The sequence below is a fragment of the Rhea pennata genome, chromosome 28, assembly GCF_028389875.1.
Source record: "Rhea pennata isolate bPtePen1 chromosome 28, bPtePen1.pri, whole genome shotgun sequence".
In the NCBI taxonomy this organism is placed as follows: domain Eukaryota; kingdom Metazoa; phylum Chordata; class Aves; order Rheiformes; family Rheidae; genus Rhea; species Rhea pennata.
The window spans coordinates 2,898,471-2,915,348 of NC_084690.1; the positions used below are offsets into that span (position 1 = coordinate 2,898,471).

The following is a 16,878-nucleotide window of genomic DNA, read 5'->3' on the forward strand; positions in this document are numbered from 1 at the left end:
AAATAGCAGCAACTACAAAAGCTATGTTTATAAACATTTGGATAGGCAGAATGGCATGACAAAATATTCTGGCTGATGATGATAAGAATAATTCTTACAGATCAAAATAAAAAAGAACTCTCAGAACCTCACTGTCTTTTCAGCTGGTGGTATATGGGGCACCAGCTGGCAGTTGCAACTTTAGTCAGGTATATAAAGAAAGTTTTAACTACACAGTTTAAAAATAAAAGAGGAAGAAGTTTTTCAATTAATTCTGAAATAGGCAGGTTAGGAATGTCTGCTCAGCACAACAACAAAAAAAGCTGCTCTAACTACATCTTGAGTTATCTAAGTCTTATAAAAGTAGAGCAGAGTAGAAATTCATTTTCCAAGAGAGAATTTTAAACCAAATTTGATTCTGGCTTAAGTGCTGCACAAACCTTCTGTAAGCCTCCTGTAAACTAGCGTGTCCCCACTTCAGCTGAGCAGCGGTTCTAAGCAATGCTGCCTGACTCTAAGACAAGCAGCTGAAAAGAAGCCTCCAAGGTGCAAAATGGATCTGCCAACTTTATGAGTAGTATTCATAAATGGTGATGTCCTATTTTTTTTATAAATCAACCTTCACGTGGCAACTCGTGCATAGAAGAGTGCTGAATGAGTTTAAAGCCCATCTGATTCATAAATAAGGATGATACCCGTGTCGAATTTTCAATCATTGTACAATTGTGAGGAAAGGCTACTCTAATTGTGTGCCACATCTTTTTCTATAATGGATCACATGAATTTATAAACAAAAACACATATGAATTTAAAAACATTAAAAAAAAATCAAGACCGTGTCATTTTTTTCTCTAGACAAATGGAAAGAATGATGTTGATGTCTGGACAGAGAAGGGAATAAATAAAAGAGGAATTAGGTTAATACAATACTTATAAACAATATAACTATCTCATCCTCCAAGGAAAAGCTGCAGAGAGCTGGAGTAATCCAAGCAACAGTAAACTTCATGGTTAATTGTCAAGTATTCACATGCCTCCCAGACTGAAATGACTTGTTAAACTCTAGTGGTTGTTAAAAAGCTACATCGAGGGAGGCTATACAACACAAAGTGCAAGAACTGCAACAAATGAGTGCAGAGAGGTGAAGAGTGAGGACTGTTTGTTTGTTTGTGAGGATCTGGCCGGTCAAAGCATAGGTTACAGCAGTTATCAAACTCAGTTTCTGAGCTCAAGATGTACAGCTAGCTTTAAACACACTCCATCCTTGAAGTTGTTGATTTCAATATAGTGCTGGTATCAAAGCAACTTCTACCAGCTCTAGTATGTTCGCAGGAGAGAAAGAACTTTTTACACCCTATTAAGAAAACCACTAAAATAACATATGGTACCACATCCCAGATGTGAACAGAAGCCATGCAGGTAACATAATTCAGGGAAGCATTTCAACTACTTGTAGTATTAAGACCAGAATCAGCAGTGAAATTATGACAAAGTCCTAGTGAACCTAAATGCTCAGGAGTAAGCAACAACCACTACTGTAGCAGAGCTGTTGTAAGGCAGAACATCTGCCTTCACCTCAAATACACAGGATGACTAGCAGTAAAGAGACTTGTTCTGCTAACAATGCTCAGGTCTGTGCCTGCAATCAAGAATCTTAAGAGACTGCACATCAAATGCTGGCATGTGACATCTCAAGACCTGACATTTTACAACTAGGAACAGCTGTGATCTCTTTCACTTAATACAAATCAGGGTTTTGCTACACTTTCAGGGGCAGGAGGAGGGATCAGTACATTAGAGCAACTATATGGCTGTAATAAACCTATGCAAAAATATCGTAGGAAGCATATCATAATAGCATGGCTTACCTTAGTTCAAACACTGAAGCAAATCACTCAAATAACTACTGAGACAGATTTACACTAGGAATGAACTGATGAAATTGCATGGGACAAAAATTCTGCAGGACAGACAAGATTAGGAAAAACAGCAATCTGAGTAGTGCAATTTCCCCCCTTCCCCCCATGTGATTAGTGTCTCAGTACTGGGAAGGTAAATCAGAGATTGGGAATATAGTTCCAATAGTAGCTTCTTTTGGTATTTCCCAGGAAAAACTTGAAGGGAAGTGAATGGAATGGGAGGAGAGACCACTAGTCTTTAGGGTTGGAGAGCCCCAGCATGTCAGTAAAAGGAAAGCAGCCATTTCACTCCAGGCCTTTGCTGTTTTGCAAGCAAGCGATGATCTTCACTGCAGTCCTTGCTCTGAGGAGAGGACACTGGATTTTCTGGTTTTGGGGGGAGGAGGGGGAGGTTTGGCTTCACGTCTGCTGGGCAGTGGTGGGGCAACCTGAGAAAATAAAATGAAAATACACAGGAAAATAAACCATGACCAGGCAGCTAAGGCATTCTGCTTTCCAAAACACAAGAAATCCAAAAGGTCATATACTTCTTGATGTTTCTTTCAGAACAAAATCCTCAAATTCAGCCTTTCAGTACTACAAGCAATCAATACAGGGACAAACACACACATCCCAGGAGATAACAGAAGCAATGCTTTAGTTGCTAGAATGAAAGTCTGAGATTCTTTCTGTTTCTGATCTGCAGTCTGAGTCAAAGTATTTTGCTCCTCTGTTCCATCTTTTATTTATTAATAAAATGGAAATAAACTCATTTCCCTAAGCATTTTAAGGTTCAACTATTTTTTCATCTTGATGGTTTGATTTTCCAGTGAGTTGCATCAGGTAAGGGCCAAAAGAAAGCAAAATGTTACCAAATCAGTTAGTAACCAAATGTTACTAACTCCACATCCTTCCTGCTCAAGACAGGAGCCTGTGGGGTGTTTCTTTTTCTTGAACAAAAGTGCATTAGTGGGTTCTTCTAAATTTGCCTGCTTCAAGAGGCATCTTGTAAACAAACGGTATGCGAAAGGTAAGGTGAAGAGTCTTACATGGCTAACTGCTTGCTTGGCCTAAAACTTAAAACTGCCAAGATTTCAAGACTTTTAACTAAAGAAGGAACGCAACACAGAAAAAGAATGCCCAAACCCTTCAGAAAATACTTTTACAATCTCTCTTTATAGCCCTTAGAGTTCATTCCATCTGGCTGCAAGCCAAGCTCAATATTGTGAGTCAGAGCACATTAGTAATTAGTTTTCTTACAAGACTCAAGGGAAGGAGTATCTTTATTAATCCTCTTGAACCAGTAACTCCCACATCATTCCTTGAGCTGGCATATTTCCTGCAGTCACACCAGCTATACTCATTATACTGTCCCTTTTCAGAAGCTCAGTCAGTTCTGACCAAGTGAAGGTTCAGGTAGAAAACCTCCCGTTTATCCTATGTTTCAGGGCTTTATGCAAGTGTTATCTCTATCAGAAGTAAAAAGTCAACTGTTTTGGTGCTTTCTAGTGCTGTCAGAGGTAACATCTTTTAGAACGGATGTAAAGTCTGACCATTCTCACAATTTTTGATCAAGTTCTAGTTCAGCTTATTATGCTACTCTGTAAATCTCCCTTGCAAATTTGACTGGGGAAGATACCAATCCTTTTTACAGTTCCAAAAGTACACTTTCCTTTGCTGTGCACTAGTAAGCAATTACAGTTTCATACCATAAGCATCTGCACTTCAGGGACAGAGGAAATGATTCTGATACATAACCAGGGTACTAGCATGTTAACAACTGCAAACCATTTGGAATCCTGCAAGAATAAGAGACACTCTAGAGATATAGCATAAAAAGCAGCAATATGATGGTCCTAGAAGGCAACTGACTTCATGAAAAGAGAAAAAGACTGTGGCTACGATGGTGATATAATAGAGTATTTGTTTTAAATGACTGACGGTATGCACTTTTTGAAAATCAAACTTGTCTGACCTGAGGACTCAAAATTAGAGACAGCCATAGACTTTTGAACATGTCAGAATCCTTCCTTCCTTTTTTTTCAATAACAGATTACTGTGCTATTTTACATGCTGATCATGGTTTTTAAGCTCTTCAATCATTGTGCCAGTTTTTATTTTCTGTATTTCTATATATTTTAAGCAGAGTTTGCCCAACCAAGGACAACATAACCCCTTGAAAAAGGGACTGCACTTGAGTCTTCTCTAAATGAAGAACTTCTTGTTCTTTTGTGGTTTCAGGGAGTGAACTAGTAAAATGATTAGACAAATTTCAAATAGCACTACTGTAGAAGCAGCTTGGAAAATTCCACTGGTGCCTCTCTCTCAAAAGCTAGTTTCAAAAAAAAAAAAAAAAAAAAAGAAAAAAAAGAAAAAAAGAAAATGTCAGCTCTCATTTCCTTACTTCCACAGAATTCCTTGAGTTGTTATTCTCATAGGGTTTGCTTTTGGGCGGAGGTGGGGGTGGCGTGCTCTGGAAGCTAGTGGTTACCAATCCATCAGCTTGCAATGAGGGAAAACCTAGAAGCAACCCAACAGAAAAAGGCAGTTAAGGCAGAGAAAGCTGAAGAGGAGTGGGAAATGGGATTGACCAGATGTAATTTTGAGGAAGCATCATTTAATATTTTGCACTTTAAGACTTAAAGATCTGTTTTAGCAGCTGAACTTGGACAGATATGTCAAAACAGAATCACAGTTGCATCTCCCCTAAGTTCAGAATACCCAGAAGAGTTCCATCTCCATAAAATGACTCTAAGCTCATGTGAAAAATGTATGCCTGAGGGAACAAAAAATTGAATCTATTATCACATCTGGAATGTTCAAGGGGTTTTCCTTTCAGCCCAGGCCTCAACATGAGTATTCACTTTGACTTAAACTGCAGTTGATAGGGTAAACAAGTATCCGAACTTCAGTATAGTTTGTGGAGAACTGTCCTGCTACTAACAGCAATTAAAACTGCTTGCTAAGTGAAAGAATGAAGTTTTGGATTCCTTCCACAGATCTTTTTTTAAATACTGCTCTTACATTTGTTTGTATTCCTCCCCACCCTTAAATTCTTTTTAATTTTTAGTAGCAGTTTTACTCTGGTTTATTTCATTATCTATGGTTGACTTGTTCTGAATTTATGGTCACATAAAAGGAAAAAGAGTCAGGTTCTACACATGAGCTTCTGCCCCCCCCTCCCCCGCCCCACAAAAAGCAGTAGAGTGAGAAATACAACAGCAAGAATAGCAAGGAAGTCTTCAGTAGTGACACTGTTGTTGCATTTTTACCTTGCACATATATTTGCATGTTGTATCAGAGTTAACTATAGAGCCTACAGGATATACAAGGAAGGTATTCAGCATATTATTTGTTTGATAAGTCCTCAAGATAAATTCTCTCTCTTTTAAGCATAACAGTGCTTATTAGCTGAATTTCCAGCAGCATAGGATGCCTCCTCCTAAAACATTTTGCCACGTGATGGAGTTGCGAGTTATTCATCAAGGAACACTGAAGGCCTTCAAGACTTGCCTAGAGAATTTAACCAGAGACTTGTTCTGAAATGAAACCACCATGCTGGATTGAGGCAATTCCTCTTCTATTCAGTGAATTCACTAAAGGTACTTCTCATTTACAGTATCTGATATTAGAAACTAGTTTTACAAACAAAACACGTGCAATAGGGCCACCTGACTTGATTTCCAGAGCAACAGGTTTTAAAAAACGTCTACATCAATGACATGAAGCTCACCTTGAAATTTAAAATCCCATTTCACAAGTCAATACAGGAGAAAAGCAAGACAGAAATTGAAAAAGATAAACTATTATCTGAAGTTCATCTGATTTTCTAATTTCAAGAAGTGGTATGTAAGTTGCAAGTATGGTATCAGACCCTTTGATAACACTTCCAAGTAATGTTACACAACAAAAATTTCTAGAAAAACATTAACAGCCTGGGGTTCTTTTCCATAAATTACTTCAGAGTAGCTCTTTCCTCCATCCCCAACTTCCCAAAGTGAGGCTACCTCAGCAAATGGTGCTTCCTACTATCACAGGTACTGCTCTGAAGGATGTGCCTATTACCATGCTACAGGACTTACTGTGGGTTCTTGGGGTTTTGGGAGTGATGGGTGGTGGGCTGAGTGGTGTTGATTGCTGGAGTGAAGAACTCTGAAGCAAAGTCAGTCTGTGGTCTCCTAACTGAAGACTCTTCGGCCTCTGCACTTTTCCTGACATGGTCTGGTTGAAACACAGAGTAAACAAAATCTTTAGAAGTCAGTAAGGTTGCTGCACACGTATCAGATAACCAGACCTGTCAGAAAGGCATCAACATGCTCCAGAAGAGCAATGTACAATAAAGAAAGGTGCATTCAGGTGAAACAAAAAGTGCAACCACAGAATTGGTCGAGCCATGTCAAAAGTCATAAACAGTGCTATGACACATCCAGTTTCCTGTGGGACTTTACTAACAGTGTAGCAATAGCAATCTGTTTTTAATGACCTCACTCAATTAACTAAGAAGAGGTCAGAGAAGGAGGCTAGAAAATGGTTTTACTTGACTAGCAGATCTGTGAACAAACTTGAAAGAAAACATTCTAAGAACAGTAGGGGAGAAAGAAGGGAAAAAAAAAAAAAAGAAAGAAAAAAAGTTAGGGCATAATGACACACATCTTACTCTACTGAGATACCATGGGGTATTGTTGTTTGTCATCCTGACACAGTACAATAATCACCTATAGGACATTCGTACAGAGGTCCTCATATGGAAAAACCTGACATAAATCTGTTTGGCCTTAACTGTCTGTAGTGATGGATGGTGCTTTGACCAGCTTGGTGTGATATGGGAACTGCAGTGTTCAGCTTCCCTCCAATCAGCAAACCCTCTACCTACTAGTTAAGAGTGTTAGTACTTAACAGCCATCAGTAGCTTTATTCATAGTCTAAATTCCTCTTCAATCCCTGTGCCCATGGCTTCCCACTGGCAGGACATGCCTAAAGATTTGGAGGTAAACAAAAGGAAGTACTAGTCAGAGACAGAGGTGGAATTTAGGCCATCTGAATATGGTCCCGAGTTCATTATATGAAGTATTTTGGTCCATTTAAATATTACTTTATTGTTTTACAGAGAAGATTGTCACGCTCACATATGTAATTAAAGTCAATGAGCTCTTCTAGACATTAATTCTCCATCTCCACCACTGTGCAATGGAGTATTTCTCACTTCATAGAAGAGACATGTTGGTACACAATGAATGTAAAATGTATAAATAGCAAAGCTGTTGGACATGCAGCGAGCCTTTGGCTCCCTCTGGCTTTCTAGCTCCCAAGCAACTTAGTCAAGAGCTGCATAACATTAGTTCGCCTAACTTCCGTGCTGTACCATACAGTTATGAACAAAACAGCTGTAAAAAGTTTTCTGTGTGCTTTGCAACGTTCTTCAGCATGAATATAACCCTTAACTGCTCATATGCTTCAGTAAGCTGATCACACATATAATTTGCCCTCAGAGACACTGAGGGAAAAGAGGGTGGGTGTTCTGTTTTGCATCTCTCAGCTCTCTGCAATGCAAATCTCTAACAGACATTTCTTACTGTCCTAGGAAACTGGTTGATACAAGTGGACGTTCTTCCAGATCTTTTTCCACTAGTTTTACTTAGTAAAGTGATCAGCAGCTGACATCACAGTTTATGGGTTAAATGCATTTAATTCAACACAGCAGCACTTCAAAGGCAGAGGGCCAGGTATCCTGAGTCACTAACATTCACAACCTGAGATCATCTTCTTGGATGGAAAGCCTATCAATATCAAATGGATTCTCTAGCCATAGTTCCCCTCTCTAAAAACATTCTGCAGTCTCCAAGTGCTGACAGTATCACTCAGATTTGAAGACAATTCCTGAATCTATAAGAATGTAACCCACTCCTGCCAGATTCAGCTCTGTGAGAGCTGGGGAGGGAAAGGGAAATGAAAGAACTATTAATTATTTACACAGAGTACATTAGGTCAAATTATTATTACTGAGCCATGAGTTTAAATACTCTGCTGGCTAATTCTCAGGTACTCTCTAACAGCGTAATGTAGTTTTAGCATAAGTCAGGATAATACTCCAAGGCCATACAATTCTACTTCTAGGCTGAAACTTATCTATTCATATTAGGTGATTACCTGGACCTAATGTTAACCTGAATGCCTAACAGCCTCCAATATATTCCTTGTTACAACACCTTCAAGGTGGAGAGCCTCTTTTATTCTTCCTTTGTAAATGATTTGCTCAAAGTAAATGCTCATGCAGGCTGTTTGTAGCAGAGTACAAACTTAGACAATGAATTTTTCAAAGTCCAGGCCGGTGACCTAGCTACCAGACTATCCTTTTTCAATTCCCAGATCTCTCAAACTGATCTTCACCCTGTAGTACATTTGATTTGTGCAGTGATGTTGACTGACAGCAACTGAGCATCTGGCTTGCCAGCTGTATTTAGAGTGGGCTAGCAATATCTACTTGCTCCAACAGAAACAGAACAATTCTATGTGGTGCTGAGCGTATCACGCAGCCCTCAACTCCTGTAAGAAACGAGGGTATTGAGCACCCAGACAAAAGATCAGTGCCTGATGCTTCAAATTTGTACTTCAAGTCAAACTGCAGTTCAGTCTGTGACACAAGTTTTCCAAATAAAAAAGCAAGCAATTACTCTGATGACCAATGCTTTTGGTATTTGAACCCCTCCCAGTACTTAATGAAGTTCCCAATGGCAAGCATGCCTGAAAGCAAAGGAAACACTAAAATCTCCTGCTGTGGATTTTATTATTACTATTATTTTTACCATTTTGGTAGTCAGTTCAGTTTCTGGCTCCTTCTCTACAATAACCTGAGACTTGCTAATACTCCAGTCCTTCCTCTTAAATTTGTTAATCCAGTTATCACCATCTTCTTTGACGGGCAGTTCCTCAGCTCTGGAAGCTGTTGATGTTCTTCTCTCCAAGAGAGGCTCCAAAACAGATCTGCAGCCCACACCGAAAAAGTGAAAAAACAAGAAGTATTACTCCAGTCAAGTCATTTCACGCATTATCTGTGAAAAGGCTGTGATCTTTTTTTTGTGTGTAAGAGGTTGTTGTAGAGAACTTGAATTAGGAAAATAGAATTTTAAGTAAAATTCCTGCTTTTAAGGTACTCCAGTAATTTTGAGTATTATGACGTCTGCACAGGATAAAGCATGATCTACTTGCAGAAGGCGTAAGACCAGCATTTTATGCTGAACTATGCCACTCAGTCTGCTGTGTTAGAACAAGTCGTCTAGACTCCCTGGCAATGACAAATATAAAGCAGATGCAAAGAAGCAATAGCAGAAAGGGCTTCATGTATGGAAGCTCCTTTTATGCAAGCAGCTGCAAACAAGCAGGTGGAACTAGCACCATATGGCTATATAATGTCATCTACAAAGATATAAACTAAATCACATGACAGTAGTCTTACTCCTCTGTTTTCCAGGATCTCAGGGGAATAGAAGTAGTGTATATCTGAAGTACACTCCCTACATCCCTTCTCAGTATTACATAAGGAATTGGGTCTCAAGAGGCAGAGAATTCTGGGTTTAATTTCCAGATCTATCCCTATGTATGCCTCAAAATCCGTATCTGTAAAACAGAATAATTTGACCTCCATTTAAAGTTCTCTGAAGGCATAAGTATTATTATTTTTATGGAACAATTTTTCATTTTAAAGGTGACTAATTATATTCAGAAGTCTCATCTATTGAGAATACCATAAAATAACCCACTGTGGCAAAAGCATACCCTCAACTCTTGTAAGTCACTTCTAAAAACTGACTACTAACCCATCTGAACCTGGTCTGGAAGAAGTGCTGTCAGATGATGTGGAAGATGTAGAGACCACAGAAGAGGCCACAGATGTCACAGAGAGCCGTCTCAGTGTGGAAGACATGATGTAGGGCAACACCACAGAGCCCGACCTGCTCTGTTTCCTTTCAGTGAGGGAAGGAGGCTGCAGACAAACACGATAAATCAGGTAACACTAACTTCCACGCTGGAAGAGGAGAGGAGTATTTGAGCGTGTTCTTTTAAGGCAAAATACTAGACAATAAGATATGTTTACCAAAGTTATTACACCATATTGCTTCTCCACCTTCTTCTTCAAATCTTTGAAGCAGGCAATCAGTCTCTCATGTAGAGGCTTCAGCTGTTCAGTCAGCTTCTCGCCATGGATCCTAATCCCTTCTGCCAACAATGGCATCTGAAAGGAACAGCAGAACTTTTGCTCTGAAAGGACCCATCAGCTCTCCTGCTACGAGAGAATTTTCTCACCAGTTAACACATCTCAGATGCAATTAAGAGATTTAAAGTCAACGTGTTTCACATTCGCAAAGAAGAAAAGCAGTCATACAGCACTGAAGTTAATGACTCATAACTTGTATGCTACAGTAACTTGACTGTCTTTCTGAACTCTGTATGTGTACTACAAAGAAATGTGAACTCCTTCCCCACCCACACCTATGTGTTCTTCTTCCTGATACAGATTCTGTATTCTGCTTTGGTACATACAGCATGTAAAATATCAGAATGTCACTCCCTTGGCCTGCAAAGCAATACGATTGCGAAGTAGCTTCAACTTGGCATTGTTGTATGGAAAAATACAAAACCCAGTAAATAATCCCCAGGGATGAAATTTGCATTACAAAAACAGGACAATTTTCACTGTTATGCAGGTGAAAATAGATAACTCTCAATGGTCAGAGTGGCAAAATATCAGGTCTGATGATTTCATAGAAACAACAATAGATACTCTGTTAGACTCATAAGGAAAAAAAAATCTATGCCACACTGGCAAATACTCTAGAATAGCAGTTCAGAGCAACACAAGGTAAGTGGAATATTCTAGACCACAATTTTACAATTTAGACAGTTCTCCTTAAAACAGAAGAATTGCTGTACACATATCTAGACTTTTTCTTAATGTATTTATCTACAGTCTCTCCTTCAAAAGAATAATGCTGAACCCCCCTCATCCGCACTCTCACACCCTTTGCCGTCTTTCACAATATGATACCTGTAAAGCAATTAATTGCTTAAGCAGTTCAATTTTATCTTGGTCTTCAGGATGTTCTTCAAGATACTTTTCTGTGAAAAAGGCCTGAAAGTAAAGAGAGAAGATGATATCACAGACTGTGATACTTTCACAGCTAACTTTGAGTAAGAGACAAAGATACTTTAAGAGCAATTCACTGCCTCTATTCCTCATAACAAGATTGTGTTTAGTCTCTCCCTGTCATAAAGCTGAAAGAGAAAGTGAAGAACTATGATTATTTCCTGGAAACTGGGAAGAAAGACTTCTCTTCAAATTCTTTAAATTACTGATATGTGAAAAACTGCAGTTACTTCAACAAAAGTGTTTTTTTTCACCAATTCTATTCTCACAAAATAGTATGGATTTGAATAATCAATGTTACACTACTTATCATTCAAATATGAGTACCAGAACCAGTCTCAAGAGTTCTCATTTAAGAAGTCCCTTTCATTTTTAGGATTTAATAACCTACAGTATACAACCACATGCAAACAACCTAACCTCAGCTTCAGAAAGGTGAACAGGCTATCTCTTGCCCGCAATTTCTTTCAGCTCAAGGATTCAAATCCTTACATACAACATCTTGTGTGGGGCTCGTTATGAAAAGTTAGTAGAACTAAGACTGTTGAAATTGTGACTCGTATTCTGGATCAATGAAGCACCTATACTCTATGCTTCTGTATGCATTTACCTTTAATCACGTATGGGCTTAAAATTGAACAAATGCTCGTACGTTTTTCTGGACTGAAGCCTTAAAATTGTGCCAATTTGCACTATCTGCTATAGAGCACTGCCTTGAAGCATATCAAATTCCTAGTCAGAAGAACTTTTCTTTTCCTAGATAAAATATTTAATTTTTTCATCAGTTTTAAAATGCATCTCTGACATATTTCAGCCTCTGCATACATTTTTTAGTTCTGCATTTCATTAACTGAACGGTACACACAAGTGTTTATAGGCCTACTGGTATGATTCTGAAATAGGCTAATGTCAAGAGGAGGTCAGCCTGTGAAAGGACTGCCGGGTAGGTCCCAGTGGATTTTTCTTGAAAGTGTTTAATTATTGCAAGAAGAAAATCCATGTTAAAAATGCAGACTTTGGCTTTTGGCTACAATGAAACAATTAAAACTCAAGATTCTAGCCGCCCACAAAAGCCAATTGTTCTCTGCTGATCTTTAGTTGAAATAGGAAAATATGAACCAGAAATGAGTATTTCCAGATGTGGTTATAGATACTTTGTGTTTCCTAGTTTTAACTGCTTTCCCACTTTCGTAATTCTAAACTTTATGTCAACTTTAATTCACAAAATGAGAGTATTTAGAGCCAAATTCACCCCAGTGAAGTATGTGGCTCCTCTGGAATCAGAAGAGTTATACCCTAAACAAATCAGACCCTCTCCCATTTAACTTTGCATTTCATTTCATGTGACTGCAACACATCTGAAAAAAATTAAAACATTTTAACATCCTCAATTCAGTGTATGGAAATAAGCAATGTATTTCATGCTGGGATACCATAATTAGATACCAGGAATAAACAGCTTAAATTAAACATTACGATTAAACATCGTAACTAAAGAAGAACATACACCATGCTAACAGTTAAACAAACCTGGGCAGTGAAGACTGCTTTTACTCTGAAATACCTGCTGCTCTTTGTTGCAACACTACAAAGACAGAATATCTGCTAGAAAGAAAAATTCTTACTTGCTTTATCATTCTGTATTAGCATAATGAAGAAACAAGCCATTTTGCTTCTATTTCTGGTACAGGCATTGTTCACTGGGGTAAACTATGCATCTCACAGTGCCCCAGTAGGTAGGGTCATGTTGTTATCACCATTGTAAAGACGAAAAAATGAGACCCAAAAGAGGTGTATCACTCCTTAATTCTACAGCATTGCACAGCTCTGAAATTAAATACTAAAAATGTGGGGGGCTTCCACATTCCAATTTAGTGAAAAGCTCTCATTTTTATTCTCTTTTCTCTACCTTTGAGCTTCAGATAGATGCAGATAAAGCTATAAAGTACACTAAATCTGAGTAACAATTGAGAATTGAGCTAATTTCTCACATGACTGAGATACCAATAAATATGAAAAGTAACCTTTTCATAGTTGGTATATCCCCCCATGACCGCGGGGTCCACAATCCCATTCAGGAGCATAGAGAGAGGATGCACAGGAAGACTCCGGTCCCACACATGCTGTTGGACAATGTTGCTGATTTTCTCATTGGTTAGCTCCATGGTTTCTATGGCGTTCTCCAAGGGGCTGATCTCTTCCTGAGAGAAAGATGGACTAGAATAAACCTTCAATCTCCTCCACTGAATATTACATTAAGTAGCTCTCACATACAAATGGCAGCCCAGTAGTTTCCAGCAGAGAATTTTGGACTTCTTCTACTAACTGCTTTGCCATTCAGAGAGATAAACGCAAGAATGACCTCACGCCTAATCCTGGAGAGGCAACAGTGTAGGAACCAGCTGCTGACTGTGGAGTTTGTTACAAAAGTAATCACTCCCCTGTGCATGATACAGTCAGTGTAGAACTTCACTGCCTAGGGTACAGCTTCTGCAGAATGGTATAAAAATACAAGCACATCAAATAAGATGCACATTTGCTTTTGTCTACAGGAGAAGCTATTGGTGTGTCACATCTAACAGGGGAAGAGGTAGTCCTAAATGTTGCAAGACTTTCTACTCCAGTAATGATTGGGTGGGCTGAGATCCGGCCTACACGCAGAACTCACCGTTGTAATCTGTTTGACTTCAAACCACTTAAGAATGCCTGGGAATGAATAAGCTGTTGTGTAGGTTGTCCGTTCTATCCACATAGTCTAGTTAGAGAAGGAAAAAATTCCAAGATGTAAGAAAAATATTGGTCTTCAATTCTCTCCTGCACTACAACATGGAACCAGGCTTCCAGCACTAGCAGGCAGGATTGACACAATGATTTTCACATTTCATTAACTGGGATGGAACTCAGTGTTTCTGGCAGCAAGATTTAAATAGCATCAACAAAGCAACAGTAGGCTGTCTTCCTCTGCATGGACCACTACCGGTAGAAGTGTGATTACAACATATTTAGCTAGTCACACGCATCAGGCATAACCACGACATGTAAGCAACAATACGCCTCACAGGCGGCAAGAAAACATTCTAACATGCTACATTCATGGCTCACTCTCCACTGCAAATCTTAAAAGCTGGCCTAAATTTGAACCGGTTCTTCATGGTTAGAAGTTGGCTTTTTTTAAAGACAGCTACATCATCCACAATTCACCAAGCACACAGCTGTACTCTGCAGGAAACCGCAGTTACAGAGTACAATATTTATAGCTCCTAGATCAAGGATTTTGAGCACTGCAGTTTTAGCTATGGAGTCCCTCAACATACCAGACTGGCTTTGCATAGAGTTTGCAATATAAAGTACAGTCCTTTGCTCCTCCTACATTTCAATAACCAAATTCCATTGCCACAGGCAGAGAAAACAAAACTGTGACACTGAAGTTCAAAATACCACTGATATCATAATAAATAAATACACAGAACAATCTTTTCATCACAAACACTCCAAGTGGGTAGAATTAGATGTTAAGAACTCACAGCAAATTCATTCTCTGGATCTTTTTCTCCTTTCCTGAATGGCCGGGAGTGCGTGAACTGTTGTACCTCATTTGCTCTGTAGTAGCTACAAAAAAGAAGAAGAAATGGTGAGCCTTCTCACCTTCCATTCTCCTTGCACTGATGTTCTTACATTTCTTTTCAAAAATAACAAAGTTTAAACTGGATTGTGAAACAAATCTGCAGATGAGAAACAAAGGCACTTCACCTTGTGCCTATGTTATCTGAGAAAAAAATATAGAGTAAATGTTGAGGGAAAAGGAAATTACTTTAAGATCTGTTCAGGAACAGGTTTGTCTTTATAGTTAGCTGGCAGGTTCATCACAGGCTTCACTATAAAGCATTGCACATCTGAGCAGTTATGGTTAAGGATGAAAAACTATGAATCCTTTGGGGAAAATATATAGAGAGAAATATCCTTCCTGTTTTCATCAAATGTCAAAACTTCTCAACAACTCCCTGTGCTCTTGTCACGTTTAAAGAAAAATATTGAGGTGTTCATCAGCAATTCCAGGCATTATATTGTTTGTTGTGGTTTGTATGCTTGTCATGAATCAAATGCCCCAAAAAATAAGGGCTTTAGGAATACTTCCAACTACTGACATTCTCTTAGATACTCGGGTGTTTCAGATATCCACCTTGTGTGTAAGAAAATAAGATTCTGGACTAGGTTTCACAATGGATTTATCTTGTCTCTTCACCCCTCTAATTATTTGTCTCAAAACCTTCCAGCACAGATAAAGCCTTCCTCGCAGCCCTTGAAGCACAATGAAGTTAGTTGAAGAATGTAAGCTGTTATCAGCAAACATCTATACCAACTTCAGCTTTTGCTTTTTGTGATCCTTGATAGAAATTCAAAAAAAAAAATTGTAATAATATCCCCAAGCATAACAGCTTACAATGTTGTTCCTACAGTATTGTGTTTTAAGAACTGTACTGAAGACTTTACAGCAGTAAAAATCCATATGGAAAAGTAAAGCTTAAACAATTTGACCCAAATTAACAGATTATTTCTGTGAACCACTTGACAACTTCACTCTGAAATGGCAATGTTTTACTAGCAGGTAGGGTAGCCCCACAGAACCTTAAATTCACTGAGGATATTTCTACATAGTATTTTTAAAGCAAAGGCAAGGACATTCTGCCCTCATTGAACAGCCAGGATATATGCCAGATCTGAACCCCAAACCACACAGACACATTCGATCAAGCACTAAGCCCAAGCTAAAATACTTCTTCTCTCAGGAGAACTTATTAGCTTGGGCTTTGGGCCATGCTATGCATGCTATACAGTTTCCATTTCAGAACTGGCCTAAGACTAGCCAGTTTACATTCTTACATACCAGGCATTCCCTGAAATGTTGTATAGCTTAACTAATGCCTCCATTACACTTTTATGAAACAACCAAAGGAAGCAGAAGATACTGTATCATAAGAATGAGGAAACCGATTCCAAGCAAACACCCCTCCCAAAGGGAAAAAAAAAAAAAAAAAAAAAAAAAAAGGAGAGAGAGATGGGGGGGGGGAGGGAAGCAAGAAGTTAAAACACCACAGAACCATCAATCCCTGACGAATGCAACAATAGTTTGGACACTCAAATTCCTTATTTTTTCCAGTGGTGTTTTTCAAGAGCCAGAAAAGAACCTGTATCAAATCCAAACCATGCAGCTGCTCCCCCTTATAACAGAGCTATGCCAAAGACCCAGAACCAAACACCCCCAAAGTTCTGGAAGAGTTCAGATCTGGATCCAAATTTTGCAGTTCAGGTTCATCTTAAGCCAAAAACATCAGAAAAACACAAACAGATGCAACGGAAGTAGCTGAAACAAAGTAGAAATAGAGAAGGCATTTTTTGACACCAAGTTTGGTCTTGAATGAATTTTAATTTCCTATGTGGATTTAGTGCTTGGCAGGCTCATTGCAAGGGAAGCATCTGGTATCACTGCTTGAGCTGTGCCTTTGTACATAGATTTTTAAGGCCAAAACAGACCATTAGATTCTTTAGTCTGGCCTGTATAACACAGGCGAGAAGCCTAATAACTTGGTGTTTACTAATGTACATCTTCCAGCAGCACATCTGCTATTGACTTGAAATCACAAAGAGAAATCTAAAGCATCTTCATGAGGTTGCACTTGGTCACACTCTCAACTAAAAGAGAGGCCTTAAGCCTGATGGCTTCTCTGCCACATAGTACAGAGAAAGGAGGGGAAAAAAAACCCAAAAACCCCATAGAAATCTATCCCTAGAGCTGTTCACTGATTAATATAAGCAAACATATTAAACATAATATGCTTCCTAGAAAGCAATTTCTAGGGG

At 38.8% G+C, this 16,878-nt stretch overlaps 1 protein-coding gene across 1 annotated transcript in view; it reads right to left on the reverse strand.

Moving 5' to 3' along the window:
• Positions 1–16,878, reverse strand: part of DOCK5 (dedicator of cytokinesis 5) — an 82,726-nt gene continuing 65,848 nt past the window's right edge. The window contains exons 42-52 of the mRNA XM_062596692.1: positions 14,831–14,912; positions 14,544–14,628; positions 13,688–13,774; positions 13,044–13,220; positions 10,921–11,004; positions 9,970–10,107; positions 9,692–9,858; positions 8,681–8,858; positions 5,960–6,098; positions 4,282–4,397; positions 1–2,326 (exon numbers count right to left, since the gene is read on the reverse strand). Of these exons, the coding sequence (XP_062452676.1) occupies positions 2,225–2,326; positions 4,282–4,397; positions 5,960–6,098; positions 8,681–8,858; positions 9,692–9,858; positions 9,970–10,107; positions 10,921–11,004; positions 13,044–13,220; positions 13,688–13,774; positions 14,544–14,628; positions 14,831–14,912 (1,355 nt within the window). The 3' untranslated portion in view covers positions 1–2,224. The remainder of the gene's footprint in view (positions 2,327–4,281; positions 4,398–5,959; positions 6,099–8,680; positions 8,859–9,691; positions 9,859–9,969; positions 10,108–10,920; positions 11,005–13,043; positions 13,221–13,687; positions 13,775–14,543; positions 14,629–14,830; positions 14,913–16,878) is intronic.